The sequence below is a fragment of the Natator depressus genome, chromosome 4 (assembly GCF_965152275.1).
Source record: "Natator depressus isolate rNatDep1 chromosome 4, rNatDep2.hap1, whole genome shotgun sequence".
Lineage (NCBI taxonomy): Eukaryota > Metazoa > Chordata > Testudines > Cheloniidae > Natator > Natator depressus.
Genome location: NC_134237.1, coordinates 10,957,692 through 10,973,761, shown reverse-complemented (window position 1 = coordinate 10,973,761; position 16,070 = coordinate 10,957,692). Strand labels below are relative to the sequence as shown.

General features: G+C 49.6%; 2 protein-coding genes across 5 annotated transcripts in view; one reads left to right on the top strand and one right to left on the bottom strand.

The window, feature by feature from the left end:
• G3BP2 (G3BP stress granule assembly factor 2) overlaps nt 1–8,573 on the bottom strand; it is a 48,975-nt gene extending 40,402 nt beyond the window's left edge. Inside the window, exon 1 of one of the 2 annotated variants that reach the window (XM_074950390.1) lies at nt 8,511–8,573. The gene's annotated coding sequence lies outside the window, so the exon portion shown is untranslated. The remainder of the gene's footprint in view (nt 1–8,510) is intronic. The other variant, XM_074950391.1, reaches the window with a different exon arrangement.
• USO1 (USO1 vesicle transport factor) overlaps nt 8,015–16,070 on the top strand; it is a 73,404-nt gene continuing 65,348 nt past the window's right edge. For 2 of the 3 annotated variants that reach the window (XM_074950388.1, XM_074950387.1), the window contains exon 1: nt 15,909–16,068. In XM_074950388.1, the coding sequence (XP_074806489.1) occupies nt 16,003–16,068 (66 nt within the window). In that variant the 5' untranslated portion in view covers nt 15,909–16,002. Of the gene's footprint in view, nt 8,042–15,908; nt 16,069–16,070 lie in introns of those variants that run through there. The other variant, XM_074950389.1, reaches the window with a different exon arrangement.

The following is a 16,070-nucleotide window of genomic DNA, read 5'->3' as shown; positions in this document are numbered from 1 at the left end:
GTAAGGTACCTCAGAGATCAGCACTGCGCTGTTGTGCTTGTGTAGAGAGGTAAAGCTTGCAAACAAGACCAAAAATTGTAAGTCTCTTTAGTGACAGATAAATCTCAGAAAGATTTAAACATCTCAGGGCAGTGATCTATAAAACAGGTGATTAGCCCAATGTGACCTATGTAGAGTGATTCATGGTAGGACTAAAGATTCAAAGATCATGTGTGTGTCTGGACAGACATCACAAATATACTGAACCCTGCTGATGCCTCATCTAAAGTACTGTATCCATTGATAGCGTTACTGCAACATAGAAGCACAAATTATGAAAGAGGTTCAGAAAAGCGCTACTAAAAGTAAAAAATATGGCCGGTCTTAGACATGACATAATAGACTGATAAGCCTGTAACCTTTGGAGAAGATGGTTATTACAGGAAAATCTTGTCATTTGTTTCTATGAAGAAAACATTAGGCACACCAATATTTTGTGATATACAAAGACTACTAAAGCATTGTTTTGTACCCACAATTTCATCACCAGAGCTCCAACAAATAAAGTACTCTTAGTAAGGACAGCTAGCGCAATACAGCCATTAAACACCACAGTCCAGCTTTGGTGTAGAACAGCAATACTCTGCTCTGGCTCTATAGTCATGTGTAGCTGTGCATGGACCATCTGCAACAGGCTTTTGATGTGCACTTCACTCAGTACTAGGTTCCAAGCTAGTTACAACAGATGCATACTCCATAATGCAGCGTGGAATGGAAAAGGAGATGCTATGGTCCCTTGAAAGCAGAAATGAAGTGTTCCTCCGTCTGTTAACCAGGTGGGAAACAGAGTGATATTCTCCTCGAAGTACTATAAAAAATGCTGATATTTTACAACCGTAAAATATCAAAAGGTGTTCATTATAAACAGATGAATTGAATCTCAATCCAGAAAACTAGTTTTCTCAAGTTTAACAGCATTGCCTCAATCAGAATGCAGAGGATTTAATCTCTCCCTCTAACAGAGGGACTGGGGTTTTCAGTCTAAGCCCTGGTCTACACTAGGAGTTGAGGTCGAATTTAGTAGCGTTAAATCGATTTAACCCTGCACCCGTCCACACGACAAAGTCCTTTTTTTTTTTTTTTTTTTTTTTTTTTTTTTTTTTGGACTTACAGGGCTCTTAAAATCGATTTCCTTACTCCACCCCCGACAAGGGGATTAGCACTGAAATCGGCCCTGCTGGGTTGAATTTGGGGTACTGTGGACACAATTAGATGGTATTGGCCTCCGTGAGCTATCCCAGAGTGCTCCATTGTGACCACTCCAGACAGCACTCTCAACTCAGATGCACTGGCCAGGTAGACAGGAAAAGGCCTGCAAACTTTTGAATTTCAATTTCCTGTCTGGCCAGCATGGCAAGCTGCAGGTGACCATGCAGAGCTCATCAGCAGAGGTGACCATGATGGAGTCCCAGAATCGCAAAGTATCTCCAGCATGGACGGAACGGGAAATACGGGATCTGATCGCTGTATGGGGAGAAGAATCCGTGCTATCAGAACTACGTTCCAGTTTTCGAAATGCCAAAACCTTTGTCAAAATCTCCCAGGGCATGAAGGACAGAGGCCATAACAGGGACCCGAAGCAGTGCCGCGTGAAACTTAAGGAGCTGAGGCAAGCCTACCAGAAAACCAGAGAGGCGAACGGCCACTCTGGGTCAGAGCCCAAAACATGCCGCTTTTATGATGAGCTGCATGCCATTTTAGGGGGTTCAGCCACCACTACCCCAGCCGTGTTGTTTGACTCCTTCAATGGAGACGGAGGCAACACGGAAGCAGGTTTTGTGGACGAGGAAGATGTTGATGATGAGATTGTAGATAGCTCACAGCAAGCAAGCGGAGAAACCGGTTTTCCTGACAGCCAGGAACTGTTTCCCACCCTGGACCTGGAGCCAGTCCCCCCCGAACCCACCCAAGGCTGCCTCCCAGACCCGCCAGGCGGAGAAAGGACCTCTGGTGAGTGTACCTTTTAAAATACTATACATGGTTTAAAAGCAAGCATGTGAAAGGATTAATTTGTCCTGGCATTCGCGGCTCTCCTGGATGTACTCCCAAAGCCTTTGCAAAAGGTTTCTGCGGAGGGCAGCCTTATCCCGTCCACCATGGTAGGACACTTTACGACTCCAGGCCAGTAGCACGTACTCGGGAATCATTGTAGAACAAAGCATTGCAGTGTATGTTTGCTGGCATTCAAACAACATCCGTTCTTTATCTCTCTGTGTTATCCTCAGGAGAGTGATATTCATGGTCACCTGGTTGAAATAGGGTGCTTTTCTTAAGGGGACATTCAGAGGTGCCTGTTCCTGCTAGGCTGTTTGCCTGTGCTGAACAGAAATGTTCCCCGCTGTTAGCCACGGGGAGGGAGGAAGGGCTAGCCGCGTTGGGGAGGAGACAAAATGCGACCTTGGAATGAAAGCACATGTGCTATGTATGTAATGTTAACAGCAAGGTTTACCGTGAAAGAGTGTACCCATTGTTCTATAAAAAGTGTCTTTTTAAATACCACCGTCCCTTTTTCTTTTTCTCTCCACCAGCTGCATGTGTTTCAAGGATCACAGGATCTTCTCCTTCCCAGAGGCTAGCGAAGATCAGAAGGCAAAAAAAACGCACTCACGATGAAATGTTCTCTGAGCTCATGCTGTCCTCCCACGCTGACAGAGCACAGACGAATGCGTGGAGGCAGACAATGTCAGAGTGCAGGAAAGCACAAAATGACCGGGAGGAGAGGTGGCGGGCTGCAGAGAGGGCTGAAGCTGAAAAGTGGCAGCAACATGATGACAGGAGGCAGGATTCAATGCTGAGGCTGCTGGAAGATCAAACTAATATGCTCCAGAATATGGTTGAGCTGCAGGAAAGGCACCTGGAGCACAGACCGCCGCTACAGCCCCTGTGTAACCAACCGCCCTCCTCCCCACGTTCCACAGCCTCCTCACCCAGACGCCCAAAAACGTGGTGGGGGGGCCTCCGGCCACCCAGCCACTCCACCCCAGAGGATTGCCCAAGCAACAGAAGGCTGGCATTCAATAAGTTTTAACGTTTTAAACTTTTAAAGTGCTGTGTGGCCTTGTCCTTCCATCTTCCACCACCCCTCCCAGTGCTTCTCTCCTCCACCACCCCTCCTGGGCTACCTTGGTAGTTATCCCCCTATTTGTGTGATGAATTAATAAAGAATGCATGAATGTGAAGCAACAATGACTTTATTGCCTCTGCGAGCAGTGATCGAAGGGAGGAGGGGAGGGTGGTTAGCTTACAGGGAAGTAGAGTGAATCAAGGGGCAGGGGGTTTCATCAAGGAGAAACAGAACTTTCACACCATAGCCTGGCCAGTCATGAAACTGGTTTTCAAAGCTTCTCCAATGCGCACCACGCCCTCCTGTGCTCTTCTAACCGCCCTGGTGTCTGGCTGTGCGTAACCAGCAGCCAGGCGATTTGCCTCAACCTCCCACCCCGCCATAAATGTCTCCCCCTTACTCTCACAGATATTGTGGAGCACACAGCAAGCAGTAATAACGGTTAGACCTTGGCGAAACCAATATTCCCACTGAGTCAGTAAACTGCGCCAGCGTGCTTTTAAACGTCCAAATGCACATTCTACCACCATTCTGCGCTTGCTCAGCCTATAGTTGAACAGCTCCTGACTACTGTCCAGGGTGCCTGTGTATGGCTTCATGAGCCATGGCATTAAGGGGTAGGCTGGGTCCCCAAGGATAACTATAAGCATTTCAACATCCCCAACGGTTATTTTCTGGTCTGGGAATAAAGTCCCTTCCTGCAGCTTTTGAAACAGACCAGAGTTCCTGAAGATGCGAGCGTCATGTACCTTTCCCGGCCATCCCACGTTGATGTTGGTAAAACGTCCCTTGTGATCCACCAGTGCTTGCAGCTCTATTGAAAAGTACCCCTTGCGGTTTATGTACTCGCCGGCTTGGTGCTCCGGTGCCAAGATAGGGATATGGGTTCCGTCTATGGCCCCACCACAGTTACGGAATCCCATTGCAGCAAAGCCATCTACTACAACCTGCACATTTCCCAGGGTCACTACCCTTGATATCAGCAGATCTTTGATTGTGTTGGCTACTTGCATCACAGCAGCCCCCACAGTAGATTTGCCCACTCCACAGGGCTATTGCCACTCGCTTCTCAACTGTGAGGGCTGCTCTCATCTTGGTATTCTTGCGCCTCAGGGCAGGGGAAAGCAAGTCACAAAGTTCCATGAAAGTGCCCTTACACATGCGAAAGTTTGGCAGCCACTGGGAATCGTCCCAGACCTGCAACACTATGCAGTCCCACCAGTCTGTGCTTGTTTTCCGAGCCCAGAATCGGCGTTCCACCGCATGAACCTGCCCCATTAGCACCATGATGCCCGCATTGCCAGGGTCCGTGCTTTGAGAAAAGTCTGTGTCCATGTACTCATCACTCACGTCACCGCGCTGACGTCGCCTACTCGCCTGGTATCGCTTTGCCAGGTTCTGGTGCTGCATATACTGCCGGATAATGCGTGTGGTGTTTAATGTGCTCCTAATTGCCAAAGTGATCTGAGCGGGCTCCATGCTTTCTGTGGTATGGCGTCTGCACAGAAAAAAGGCGCGGAACGATTGTCTGCCGCTGCCCTGACAGAGGGAGGGGTGACTGACAACATGGCTTACAGGGTTGGCTTACAGGGAATTAAAATCAACAAAGGGGGTGGCTTTGCGAGAAACTGAATGGCCCCCTCAAGGATAGAACTCAAAACTGGGTTTAGCAGGCCGTTGATTTCACAGAGGGAAGGAGGGAGGAGAAAATGAATACAAAACAAATCTGGCCTATTTCTTGTTTTGAGCCACTTCATCTATCTTTATACATCTTGCTGGCAGCAGACTGCAGTACGACCGCTAGCCATCGTCATCTCCTGGGTGCTCGGCAGAAGACGGTGCAGTATGACTGCTGGCCATCATCTTCTGCTGGCTGCTGATTAAAAGACAGTGCACTGCCGGTAGGACTCAATCGCCATGAGACAAAACTTAAAAGGGAAATGACCTGGCTGAGTCACTCCCATGTTTGCCCAGGCGCCCCTGACCTCATCGAGGTCGGTTAAAAGAGCACCCAGGACTACGCCGACGACGGCTACCAGTCATACTGCACTGTCCGCTGCTAAAAGGCAATAAACTGCTGCTGTGTAGCAATGCAGTACCGTGTCTGCCAGCACCCAGCAGATGTACCGTGACGGTTATCTGAGCGGGCTCCATGCTTCCCGTGGTACGGTGTCTGCACAGGTAACTCAAGAAAAAAGGCACAAAACGATTGTCTGCCCTTGCTTTCACGGAAGGAGGGGGGGAAGGGGGGCCCGACGATATGTACCCAGAACCACCCGCAACAATGTTTTAGCCCCATCAGGCACTGGGATTTCTACTCAGAATTCAAATGGGTGGCGGAGACTGCAGGAACTGTGGGATAGCTACCCACAGTGCAACGCTCCGGAAGTCGATGGTTGCGTCGGTACTGTGGACACACTCCGCCGACTACATGCACCATGCACTTAGAGCATTTGTGTGGGGACACACACAATCAACTGTATAAAAACGCTTTCTACAAAACCGACTTCTATAAATTCAACCTAATTTCATAGTGTAGACATACCCTCAGTATTATTGGATCCCAAGCTGCTACAAGACAATCACGTAGCAGCAGAGTCCATGCATCCTTCCCCCTACTCCAGCAATTTGGAGAAGGTTAGGAGATTGCAAACATATCCCTCAAATCCTTCTGTGGTCTACTCCTTTGTCACTTAGAGACCCGATTACTGCAATTAACTCTACCTGTGGCCATACCTTGAATCAACCTGGAAATTTGAGCTACTATAGATAGCGGCTTACTTGGTAAGCAGCATATCTTGCCAAGTACACATGACATCAGTATTCCAGGATCTTCATGGACTTCCTGTTATTTCCAAATGATATTAAAGTAAGTTTTAAGGCCCTAAATGACTTTGGACCCGCATACTTGAAAGACAGTATGGGAGGGAGGTAAACTCCCATAGAGGAGATCAATGGAAGCATGCAAACTGGATCTACCTCCATTCTGGATAGCCAGCCCTCTCTCTAAAAGACTCCTTAAATTTTAAAACTTACTTCTCCCCACTTCATCCAACATAGTCTAGATTGGTTGACTTTCATGGCATACTGCAAAGTGTATCTGTTTACTCAAGCTTCCGGAGGCGTTGCAGGGAGCAGCTTGATGGGACCGTATGGTTGTGGGGCAAGAGTTTTATGGGGAGCTACTGGTGGATTAACCTCCACGATCAGGCCCTAAGGCAAGAGATGCTAATAAGTACTGCTGAAGTCAACGAGACTATTCACATACCTAAGTTCTTGCACAGTATGCATGTCACAGGCACCAAGAGTAATAAATACCATTTTACAAGTTTCACCATAAATCTCTAACAATGCTAGTCTCATCACAGCCCCATTCACGGACCCAAGTGGCTCTTCATTTGTGAAAAACTGAACGCCATTGGTAGAGAAAGTGTTGCCTAAAGAGTTCAGGTACAATACAGTACAATGAAAGCAAACAGACAGTAGCTTAAAACTTCAAGTCAGGGACTTGTCTCCTCAGTATAAACACCCTGTAAGTGGATATACTGCACTGTTAGTCTGAAGACTCATCTATGAATGGACAAATATTTCATCCATGTAAATGATACTGGATAAGCAGAACAATAGAAAACTTGCTGGACAAGAGATGCAAAAAGAGCTGACCTGTCAGGAGGAGGAGCATTTTACTTTGAATATGCACATAACATTCACACCACAGAACTTCTAAACCTGTACAGGGTGATCAGGGAGGACCTTTTCTAATCCACATGGATATCTGCCAATTTCAGTGTTAAAACTGGTGAAATAAACAGGCGACATACCCTTTGACCCCAATGTAACACAAGGATCAACAGAGCTCCTGGAAGGAACAGAGGAGAACATGGCAAATCTGTTTTAAAAGAAGCTGGTCCATCTACCACCTCTCTCACCCTCTGATGTTACCTTTACTGCTGTTCTCTAAATGAACAAAGCAGAGACTCAAGGAGGGGGGAAATAAAGTGAGGAGACAGCTCTCTCGCACAAGAGTCTAGCATTGACCTGTTGACTACGCCTCTAGTCTTTCTGTTAGAAAGACAGACAGGGTTTTAAACACTTACTATACAATTAACAGCCAGAAAGATTCAAACCCAGGCAGTGGGCCACACCAGGAAGTTCAAGGGGCAATACCATGTTGAATAACCCAGCTTCACCCCCAGCAAGGGAAGAGGTTGCTGAGATTCCTACTCAGGTGCGCTCTCTGGCATCAGCTTATGAGTTTTATCTTCTCTACCAACCTCTCTCTTATTTGCATCCTAAATACTTCCACATATATCAACTAATACCTCTTCCTCCTTGATGTATAATCCTTTCTGCTATTTGGAAACTACGCTCCCTCCCACTATTCCTGCCCCACTGTCACTTTATAACCCTTTCACAAACAAATTACATCTTTCCTCAAATTAAGCCTAGCAGCACCCTTCTATTGTATTCCCTGACAACTCTCCAGTCTGTCCCTTTTTCCAAGAGTGGCACTCAAAACTGAATATTAAAGAGGTGATCGGAAAGAAAACAGAAAAACTAGCACCTGCCTACTTTGGGATCCCCATGCATACACTGCCTAAAACTACCTTGGCCTTTTTTCCTGCTCCTTTCAGTTTAATGGGCACAGAAGCATGAACCAAGCATGCTGAGCAAAGATACTCCGTGAGAGCTGGTTTAGCTGAAGCCTGCAGGAAGGTTGTTCCCGATCTCAGGACCTGCAGAAGAGGAGGGTCTGACAGCCCCCTGTAGCCACGTTGGAGGGGGGCACAGTGTTAGATGTAGGAAGAGAGAAGCAGCTCCACCCAAGCAGACGCATCCACGCAAGGGGTTTAGGACCAAGGCAGCTGGCTTTGGACCATCCCTCACGCGAGCGGTGACCCGGCCGAGCGGAGGACGAGGAGGAACATGGCTGCACGGGTGAGGAGGCGGCGGTGGCGGCGCTGCCCAGGCTGGAGGGCGAGGGGAGGCACTGCCGGGCCGGGGAGGCGCGATGCCCCGGGGGAGCGGGCAGCGCTGCCGGCCACGGGGCGGGGAAGCAGAGTCGGGGTATGGAGCCACCCGCATCCGGCCCGAGGGCAGCGCTGCGCCGTGACCCTGCCCGCGGGCCACCGCCCCGGCCCCGGCTACGCCCGCCGGCGGCTCCAGCTGCCCGATACGCAGCGGGCTCCGCCGGGGCAGGGTAGGAGCCGCCTGACGGCTGCGGCCCGCAGGGGAAAAGCGCAGCCCGGGCCGGCCCGCAGGGCCTCGGGCCCCCCCCCCCACCACCGACAGCCCGGCCCACGGGGCCCCACCCCCCGCGCATCCCCGCCTCACGCCGGCACAGCGCGGCTGTTGGGCCGGCCGGCGCCCGGCGCGGCGGCAGGCCCCGGCCGCGTCCCGCTCTCACCTACGGCAGCGCTCGGGGCCGGGCGCTCCCCGGGGCCTGGACGTGTCGGCGGGCGGGCGGGCGGAGCGCGGCGCGGCCTCTCCCGCGGGGTCCCAACGGGAGCGGGCTGCGGCGGGGGCTAGGCACGGACGCAGCGCGGCTCGGGGAGCGGGGCAGCGGCGCGGGCTGCGGGCTCTCGCTTCGCGTCTCCCTTATTGTCTCGCCCCTGCGCCCTGCATTCCAGGGCAGGAACCCCCGTCACCACCCTCCGCCAATGAACGGCGCCCTCGCTGTGACGCCTGCGGAACGTTCACTTCCCGCCGAACCGCACGCGGGGTTGAACGGCAGCGACCTGCTTCCGCCCTGCGTGACGCAGAGCGGCGGGCGCGCGCCCCCCGCCGCCCCAAGCGTGTGCCCGGCGGCTTAGGACGAGCTCCGAGGGTCCTTCCAGCCCAACCAGCAGGGGCGCTAAGCGGGGGAAGGGGCTTCGCAGTCCCGGGGCCGTGGCGCGCGCTGCAGGGACCCTTCCAGCCCGACCGGCGGGGGCAAGGGCATTAGCTGCGGGGATCGTTCCAACCCACTGAGCCGGGGCAATCAGGAAAGGGGGCTTCGCAGTCCCAGGCAGTGGCATGAGCTGTGGGGGTAGTGCCAGTCCCCTGGGCAGTGCTATTAGACCGGTGGAGATGGGAATTGGCAAATCAGTAGGCAGTTGCACTAACCTTAAGGGTAAGGGGGAAGGAGGTTTTTAGCTCCGGGCTTGGGGGGGAGGAATTTGCAGTCTTGTGGCCAAGAGTGACCCGCTGAATGTAGATGCAGGTGCAACTCACACACACACAGTACCTGTGTTTTCGAAGTGGTAGTTCTTTACCTAATTTTAAAAAAAAGATTTTGCAAACTAGATTCTACTTTGAAACCAGTGATGTATTTGTGAAATTCCTTTTGGGGAAGGGAGGCTGAGGAAAAAGGTCTTGCCATGCAGAACAAGGTAAATAGTGAGTCAGGATATGTTTTTATATAATAATTTAAACCACAGAAACATAAAGAGAGGAACCAGGAAACAGTATATCCCCTGGGGATAGGAAGCAATTGAACAAGCAGCAGCTAGCTGGTTGCCAAGAAGAAAATGCTTCAAAAAGGGCATTGCTTTTTCCAGTTTACACTAGGCTTTTCTAATGCATCCATCACTGTATTTAGGTGCCAAATACAAATTTATCCACAAAGGACCCTGTTCTTCCTCCACTTCTTGGTCCAGCTACTGGTGCTTAGAAAAATATATTCCCCCATGCCATCAACAATCTTTCCATTAGAAAACGTATGTAAGTTATCAGAAAGAAAAAAATTGGGAAGTGATGGGTTTGAGGTCATGCACTGAAAACATGCAGATTCATTCTGACCTGTTGTGAGCAATTCCACTGTTAAAAGCTCTCACCCAAAAGCCAGATGGTCCCTGTCAGCTTGTAGCAGGCTTCAGCACAGGAATTGTAACTAACTTCAGTATTTTTAATTGGTTCTGTTATTTTCTTCACAGCAGAAAATAGCTATCAAGATACCTATCACAATGTAAAATCCTTGTAACAACCAGGCAAGGTTGGTTTTACCTCAACATAGCCAGTGCAGGTGAACCCTCAGTGGGAGGGGCTGGGGTAGGCTTTTTCTCAACTAGCTATCTTGGTAAAAACTAAATTGTCTGGTCTCTAGGATTTACATTGCAATAGATACCTTGATGTAAAAAATCACTTTTGCAGTGAAGACACAGCCTCTGGTATGATAGCATAAACCCTCTGTGTATGTGAGCACATGGGGAAAACACTTTAAACTGGTTTAAAACCGTATTATAGCAATCTAATTAGTTCAATTACTATATAAACCAGCTTAAGACAATAACTGACTGAACTAAGCTAAATCAATATAAACTAGTTATAAGCCAGCTTCATTGTGTTCACACAGGAATTTTCACTGTTTTAGCTCAGTTTAAATATTGATTTTAGTTAAATCAATGCAATTTGTGTTTAAATGGCTAAAGTATCTAGCAACAAACTGAATAAGAGGTTTTGGATAAAGTTTAAAAGATGTAACATCCCTACAAAAAGTTTTCCCCCTCCAGAAATCTCTGCTGGGAATCCATACTCTTCCCAGTGATCAAAGTTTTATGTTAAAATTCAAATTAAAGAAAAAAATCTTTTCAAGGTTCAACAATGAAATAACATTTTCTTATCGCCAGACTACCAACAGCTCCAACTCCCTACACGTGATCTCCTAGAGGAAGGAAAGCAGGCAGTATTTATATTTTGCCCCGTTTCCCAAGACTCGTGGCTGAGAGAGGAGGTGCTTCGCCCACCCACTTCCTGGATCCCAATAAGATTAAAGGCTATGGTACTAAGTCCTGGATAGCATTATTAGCCTGGGTTCTACCACTGCTATATTGGGACCACTTGCTCTCTCTCTCTTTGTTTGCTTTATGCACTGGGGCTGCACTTGCAAGAAGAAAACCTGGAATAGGGTAGCATAGCATAGGACAGTGGTTCTCAAACTATGGGGTGGGTCTCCTCTATAGCCTCCTGCAGCTGAGATAACATTGCTTCCTCCTTGGTGTGCAGGTTAGTGATCTATCCCCTCGATTAGAGGAACAGCTAGCTCCCGCCCTTCTACAAATCAGCTCTGAACTGAACCAGGTTCTGTCCTTTTCTTCCCCCTCCATGCCTGGCATTGGCTGCAGGTATAACGGGGTTGGGCTAGATGGACCCAAAGATTCTCTTTAACCCTTGCTGCGCTGGCTGGCTCTGCTTCATCATAAGCACCATTTGCAAACAATTATTTTTTTACTAAAGACCTACATGATCTTCCTTCCAGCCATTAGCAGAGTACCAGAACTCTCTTGCATACCCAATACAATTTTGGGATAAAAACAATGCTTAGTAAATCTCAGGTCTGTGATGGGGTGTACCAACCCCACACTGGTGAGGCAAGGGTTAAGGAGCTGCTCTGCCTGCAGGACGCCACACCCACTTGCCCTTGCGGGACATGTTCCTGGTGGTGAGAACATTCAAAAGGGAGCAGCTCAGTATGTAGGCTGACTGAGAAGGAGAGTAAGTGGGGAAACAGCTGCTGGGTTTTAGCTGCCTAGCCAAACAGCTGGAAGTCCATTGATTGACTGTGTTAGCTAAGAGTGATGACTCACTGTCTCTGAGAGAAGGGGTGCTGCAGATGAACCTGCTGGCAGGAAACCAGGAGAGGTCTGAGACCAAGCTGTGAGACAAACACAGGTACAGGAAGCGACCCAGGAAGTGTGAGTAGGGGTACCAGATCCTAGGTCACATATATGGGCTACTGCTTTGAAGGGCCCTGGGTTGGAGCGTTGTAAAGTAGGGTGGGCTAGGGTTCCACTTTCCCCCTGGGGACTGTAGCTACTAAGCACAGCAGTGCAGGACCCTCACCAATAGGTGGTACTGCTGACCTGGGACATATGGCTACCCGTCCCCCCCCCCCCCCCACTCCCCAGGGTCCATATGAAATGTCAACTCAAAGTTTTTTTTTTTTTTTTTTCCCCTATTGCAAATGTGGAAGTTAGTGTTCAGTATGAGACAATTGATCTGTGGAAGTTGTTGTGTTTTTTTTTTTTTTATAAAAACCTTTTTAGGGTATTCCTGTCAAAGTTGAACATACAATATTTCTAGCACAGTGAAAACAGATAGCTTGGAGTATCATAGCAGTTAAAAAACTGAGTTACTGATTTTTGTTTAGGTGTATTGCTGGCTACAGTGTTTGGTTCTCAAACCACAATAATAGGAAAAATCTGATCTTCAGACTTGTAATTTTTTTAAAAAATAATTTTGAGAGCCTGTAATTCTCAATTTGTACCTTCTGAAGTGACATTAATGCAATCTTCTAATCTAGTCACTTAGGTTTTATTCTTTCTAATTATTTAATAAAATATCTAAAATACCATTAAAAACTAACAACAAAATAGGAAGCTGTCATCTTGCTAGGTAAATCAGAATATGAATTGAACACTTCTGATCCCATCTGCATACATAGGAAAACAGGTACTTAGAAAGTTGTTAGGTGGGGAAAATTTAAATTACATCAGTCCTGCAAAACTTTAAACTGAATCAAAACTAGTAAGAATACTGTATACACAAATCAGCTTTTAACTACTAACTTCCCCTACCTTAAGAAGGGTGTGATCCTCTGTACCTTAGAGGAACACCCTACACCCCCATGTTCATCTTTATAAAATGCTTGTGTGGTATTCAATGCAAAGTTTGTCATGTTGGGTATCTTTGGAAGGCTCATGATGCACTGAGCATGGTTGTTATAGAGATGTTACAGTAATGTTATAGGTTACAATTTTATGTATATAGTTCTGAGGCTGAAAATGTATCCCCATGGCTTAAAGTGAGCCCAGGAGAAAACTCTCCAAGAACAGAGAGGCAGTTCACACCTCTTCAGGGCATGTATGGGACAAACCCAGCCCAGCCTCACAGGAACAAAGGGCACTGGCCTACCCAACAACAAAAGAGTATCAGGGTTGCAAGGGACCTCAGGAGGTCATCTAGTCCACTCCCCTGCTCAAAGCAGGACCAATCCCCAATTTTTGCCCCAGATCCCTAAATGGCCCCCTCGAGGATTGAACTCACAACCCTGGGGGAACATCACAAAGGGGGGGGGGTGTGATAGCTCAGTGGTTTGAGCATTGGCCTGCTAAACCCAGGGTTGTGAGTTCAATCCTTGGGGGGGCCATTTAGGGATCTGGGGCAAAAATTGGGGATTGGTCCTGCTTTGAGCAGGGGGTTGGGCTAGATGACCTCCTGAGGTCCCTTCCAACCCTGATAGCCTATGATTCTATGAAAGGGAAGTACAGATATTTTAAATTCACCCCTGGAAAGAGGTTAAGTAACTTAAGGGACTTACCAGTATGCAGGGCAGCCGAGGCCCTGAGAAAGGGGAAGGGCGGGGCTTCAGGCAGAAAGGGCATGGTTGGGGGGCCAGACTCCCCTAGCCAGCCCTTCAGAGTGGCCCAGCAGTGATTTAAAGGGCTCTGGGACGCTGGTACCACTACCCCAGGGCTCGGGTGGTGATTTAAAGGGCCTGGGGCTATGGCCACTGCCGGGAGCCCTGGGCCCTTTTAAATTGCCGGGCCCCAGAGAAGCTGCCCCTGCCGGTACGTTTGGCTGCGTACTGGCTCTTACTGGTACACTGTACCCTACTGGCTTACTTTCACCTCTACCTCTTCCATGTGTCTGGGGTTTTTTAAGCAAGAGTTGGCATATTAGTGGTCTAGAAAGGTTTGAGATGTCATCTTAAACTTGGTTTTTTCTTCCTTTCATAGATACTTTTCAAAGTTGCTGGAGCCTACCTGTGACTATAACTTTCTAGAGACCAGGATTGTTTTCTCTTCTTCCCCTGTCACCCAAATAAAAGTAAATACAGAAGTGAGTCTCCTTATCTACCTGATCTGGTCCTGGTTTGAGGGAGAAGAAATGCTGCGCATGGGAAAGGGTGATGCTGCACAATGGAAGAATTCAAAATGGATAGGAAGTCCTCAGACACTTGGGGTAGGGGGAGGTAAAGATTTCAACTGGAATTAGGTGTAACATTTCTCTGACTCCCACTACAACTGCTCTATGTAATAATCATAAGTTTCAATTAGGAGTAAAGTATCTCCTTGCTATGAACAATTCCAAATGATTAAAGGTTTCAGCTTAAACCAAAACACTCAGAAAGCAGCCAATTTCAGTTTGGAAACTAGAGCACAGAGTGGAAGAGGTGACTGTAAAAGGAAGTGGGGGGGGAAACACTGCCCTTTCTAAAGGAATCATTTTTTTTCTTCTTTGAATGAGTGTACCAACTTGCTTTTCCTAATAGTCACCAAGCTTCTCAATGGGAAAGAACATAACAAAAAGCCTGTCTAATCCCGTATCCTACACATGATGCTGCTCCAAATGGCTATGTGTGGGATAGGGGAGAAGCTGTGTGGGTCAGTGTGTGACAAAGGATGGGTCAGTGTGTGTTTGAGGGAGGGATGGGGTGTGCATATGTGGTAATGTACAATGTAACATGAGAGTTGGGGTTTTGGTCTGTGTGTTGGACTCAGGCCCGGTCTAAACTATGAAGTTAGGTCTACCTGATTATGTCAATGTCTACGCTTACTGTAATGCCCTAACTACACCAACCTAACTCCACCTGCATGAGAGGCATAGGGTTTATGTTGCTGAAGCAGGGCACTTATGATTCCAACTCCACAAGAGGCATCGGGTTTATTATGTTGACGTAGTTAGGGCGACACAGTGTCCCTGCAGACACTGCCTTATTATGTCAGTTGTTGGCTGTCATTCTTGTCAATTTCACAGCTGCCTGCTGAAGCCCTGAAATTAACAATAAAGGGTGATAAGCTCCTTGCTGTGAACCCCCTAACTCACAGCTCAGGTACCCCCTGAGACTCTCTGAGCTGGGTGCCCCCCACCACCACCCGCACTGCCCCTCTTCAGTTGGTGGAAGAGCTCCTGGTGAGAATGCGCACCACTGACAGAAGGAGGGTAATGTGGACATGAAAAACTACAGTAATTATTGTGGTAGCTGTAAGTCAACCTATGTTAGGTCAACTTAAGTTTGTAATGTAGACATGCCCTCAGAGGCTCAGTGTGTGTGGAGTGGGTGCACGGGGAGGCTGAGATACTCTGTGTGGGTTGGTCAGTGTGTGTCTGTAGGGTTGATCAGGATGAAGTACTGTGTGGGAGGGTCTGGACAGGGTGGGGGAGGCTCAAGTGCTGCATGTGGGTGTTGGTCAGGGCTGGGGGGTGTTTAGGTGCTGTGCATGGGGTGGGGGGGAGGGTGTTGGTCAGGGCTGGGGAGGCTCAGGGGCTGGGTGCATGTGGGGTGTCAGTTCTGGGAGAGGCTCGGGTGCCGTGGGTGGGGTTCAGACACTGTATGGGGGGAGTTGGCGAGTGTGAGGGGGTTCAGGTGCTGGGTGTCAGTCAGGTGGGAGGCTGAGGTGTTGTAAGGGGTCAGAGGAGATAGGTGTTGGTCAGGTCTCAGGCACTGTGGGAGCAGAAGTGCTGTGTGTTGGGAGTCAGGCACGGAGTGGGGGGCCAAAGGGGGGGGCGCAGGTGCTGTGTGTTGGCATTGGGGGAGGGCTTGGGGGTGCAGGCAGGTGCTGTGGGGGCAGGAGTAGGGGGCAGGGGCGCTGTAGGGGGAGCGGGGGGGGGGGCTCAGGAGCTACGTGCCTGCGGCGGCTGCTCCTAGCTCACGCCCCCCTCAGCCCCGCGCCCTCCGGCGGCCCTTCCCCCACCGGCGCCCAGCGCGGGCCGGGGACCGGGTCCAGCGGGGCTGCCCCGCCTCTCTCGCCCTCTGAGCGGCCACGTCGCTGCCACGTCCAGGCGCAGGCGCCGCGGCTGCTTCCGGCGCGGCCGGATGGTGGAGCCGGGAGCGGCCCGCACTTGCCACCGTCCCCGGGAGCCGGAGCGAGCGGGGCCGCAGCCAGGGCAGCGCGACCCCGGGCCGGGGCGGGCCCGCCATGAACTTCCTGCGGGGCGTCATGGGGGGGCAGAGCGCCGGGGCCCAGCCCTCCGGGGCCGAGACGGT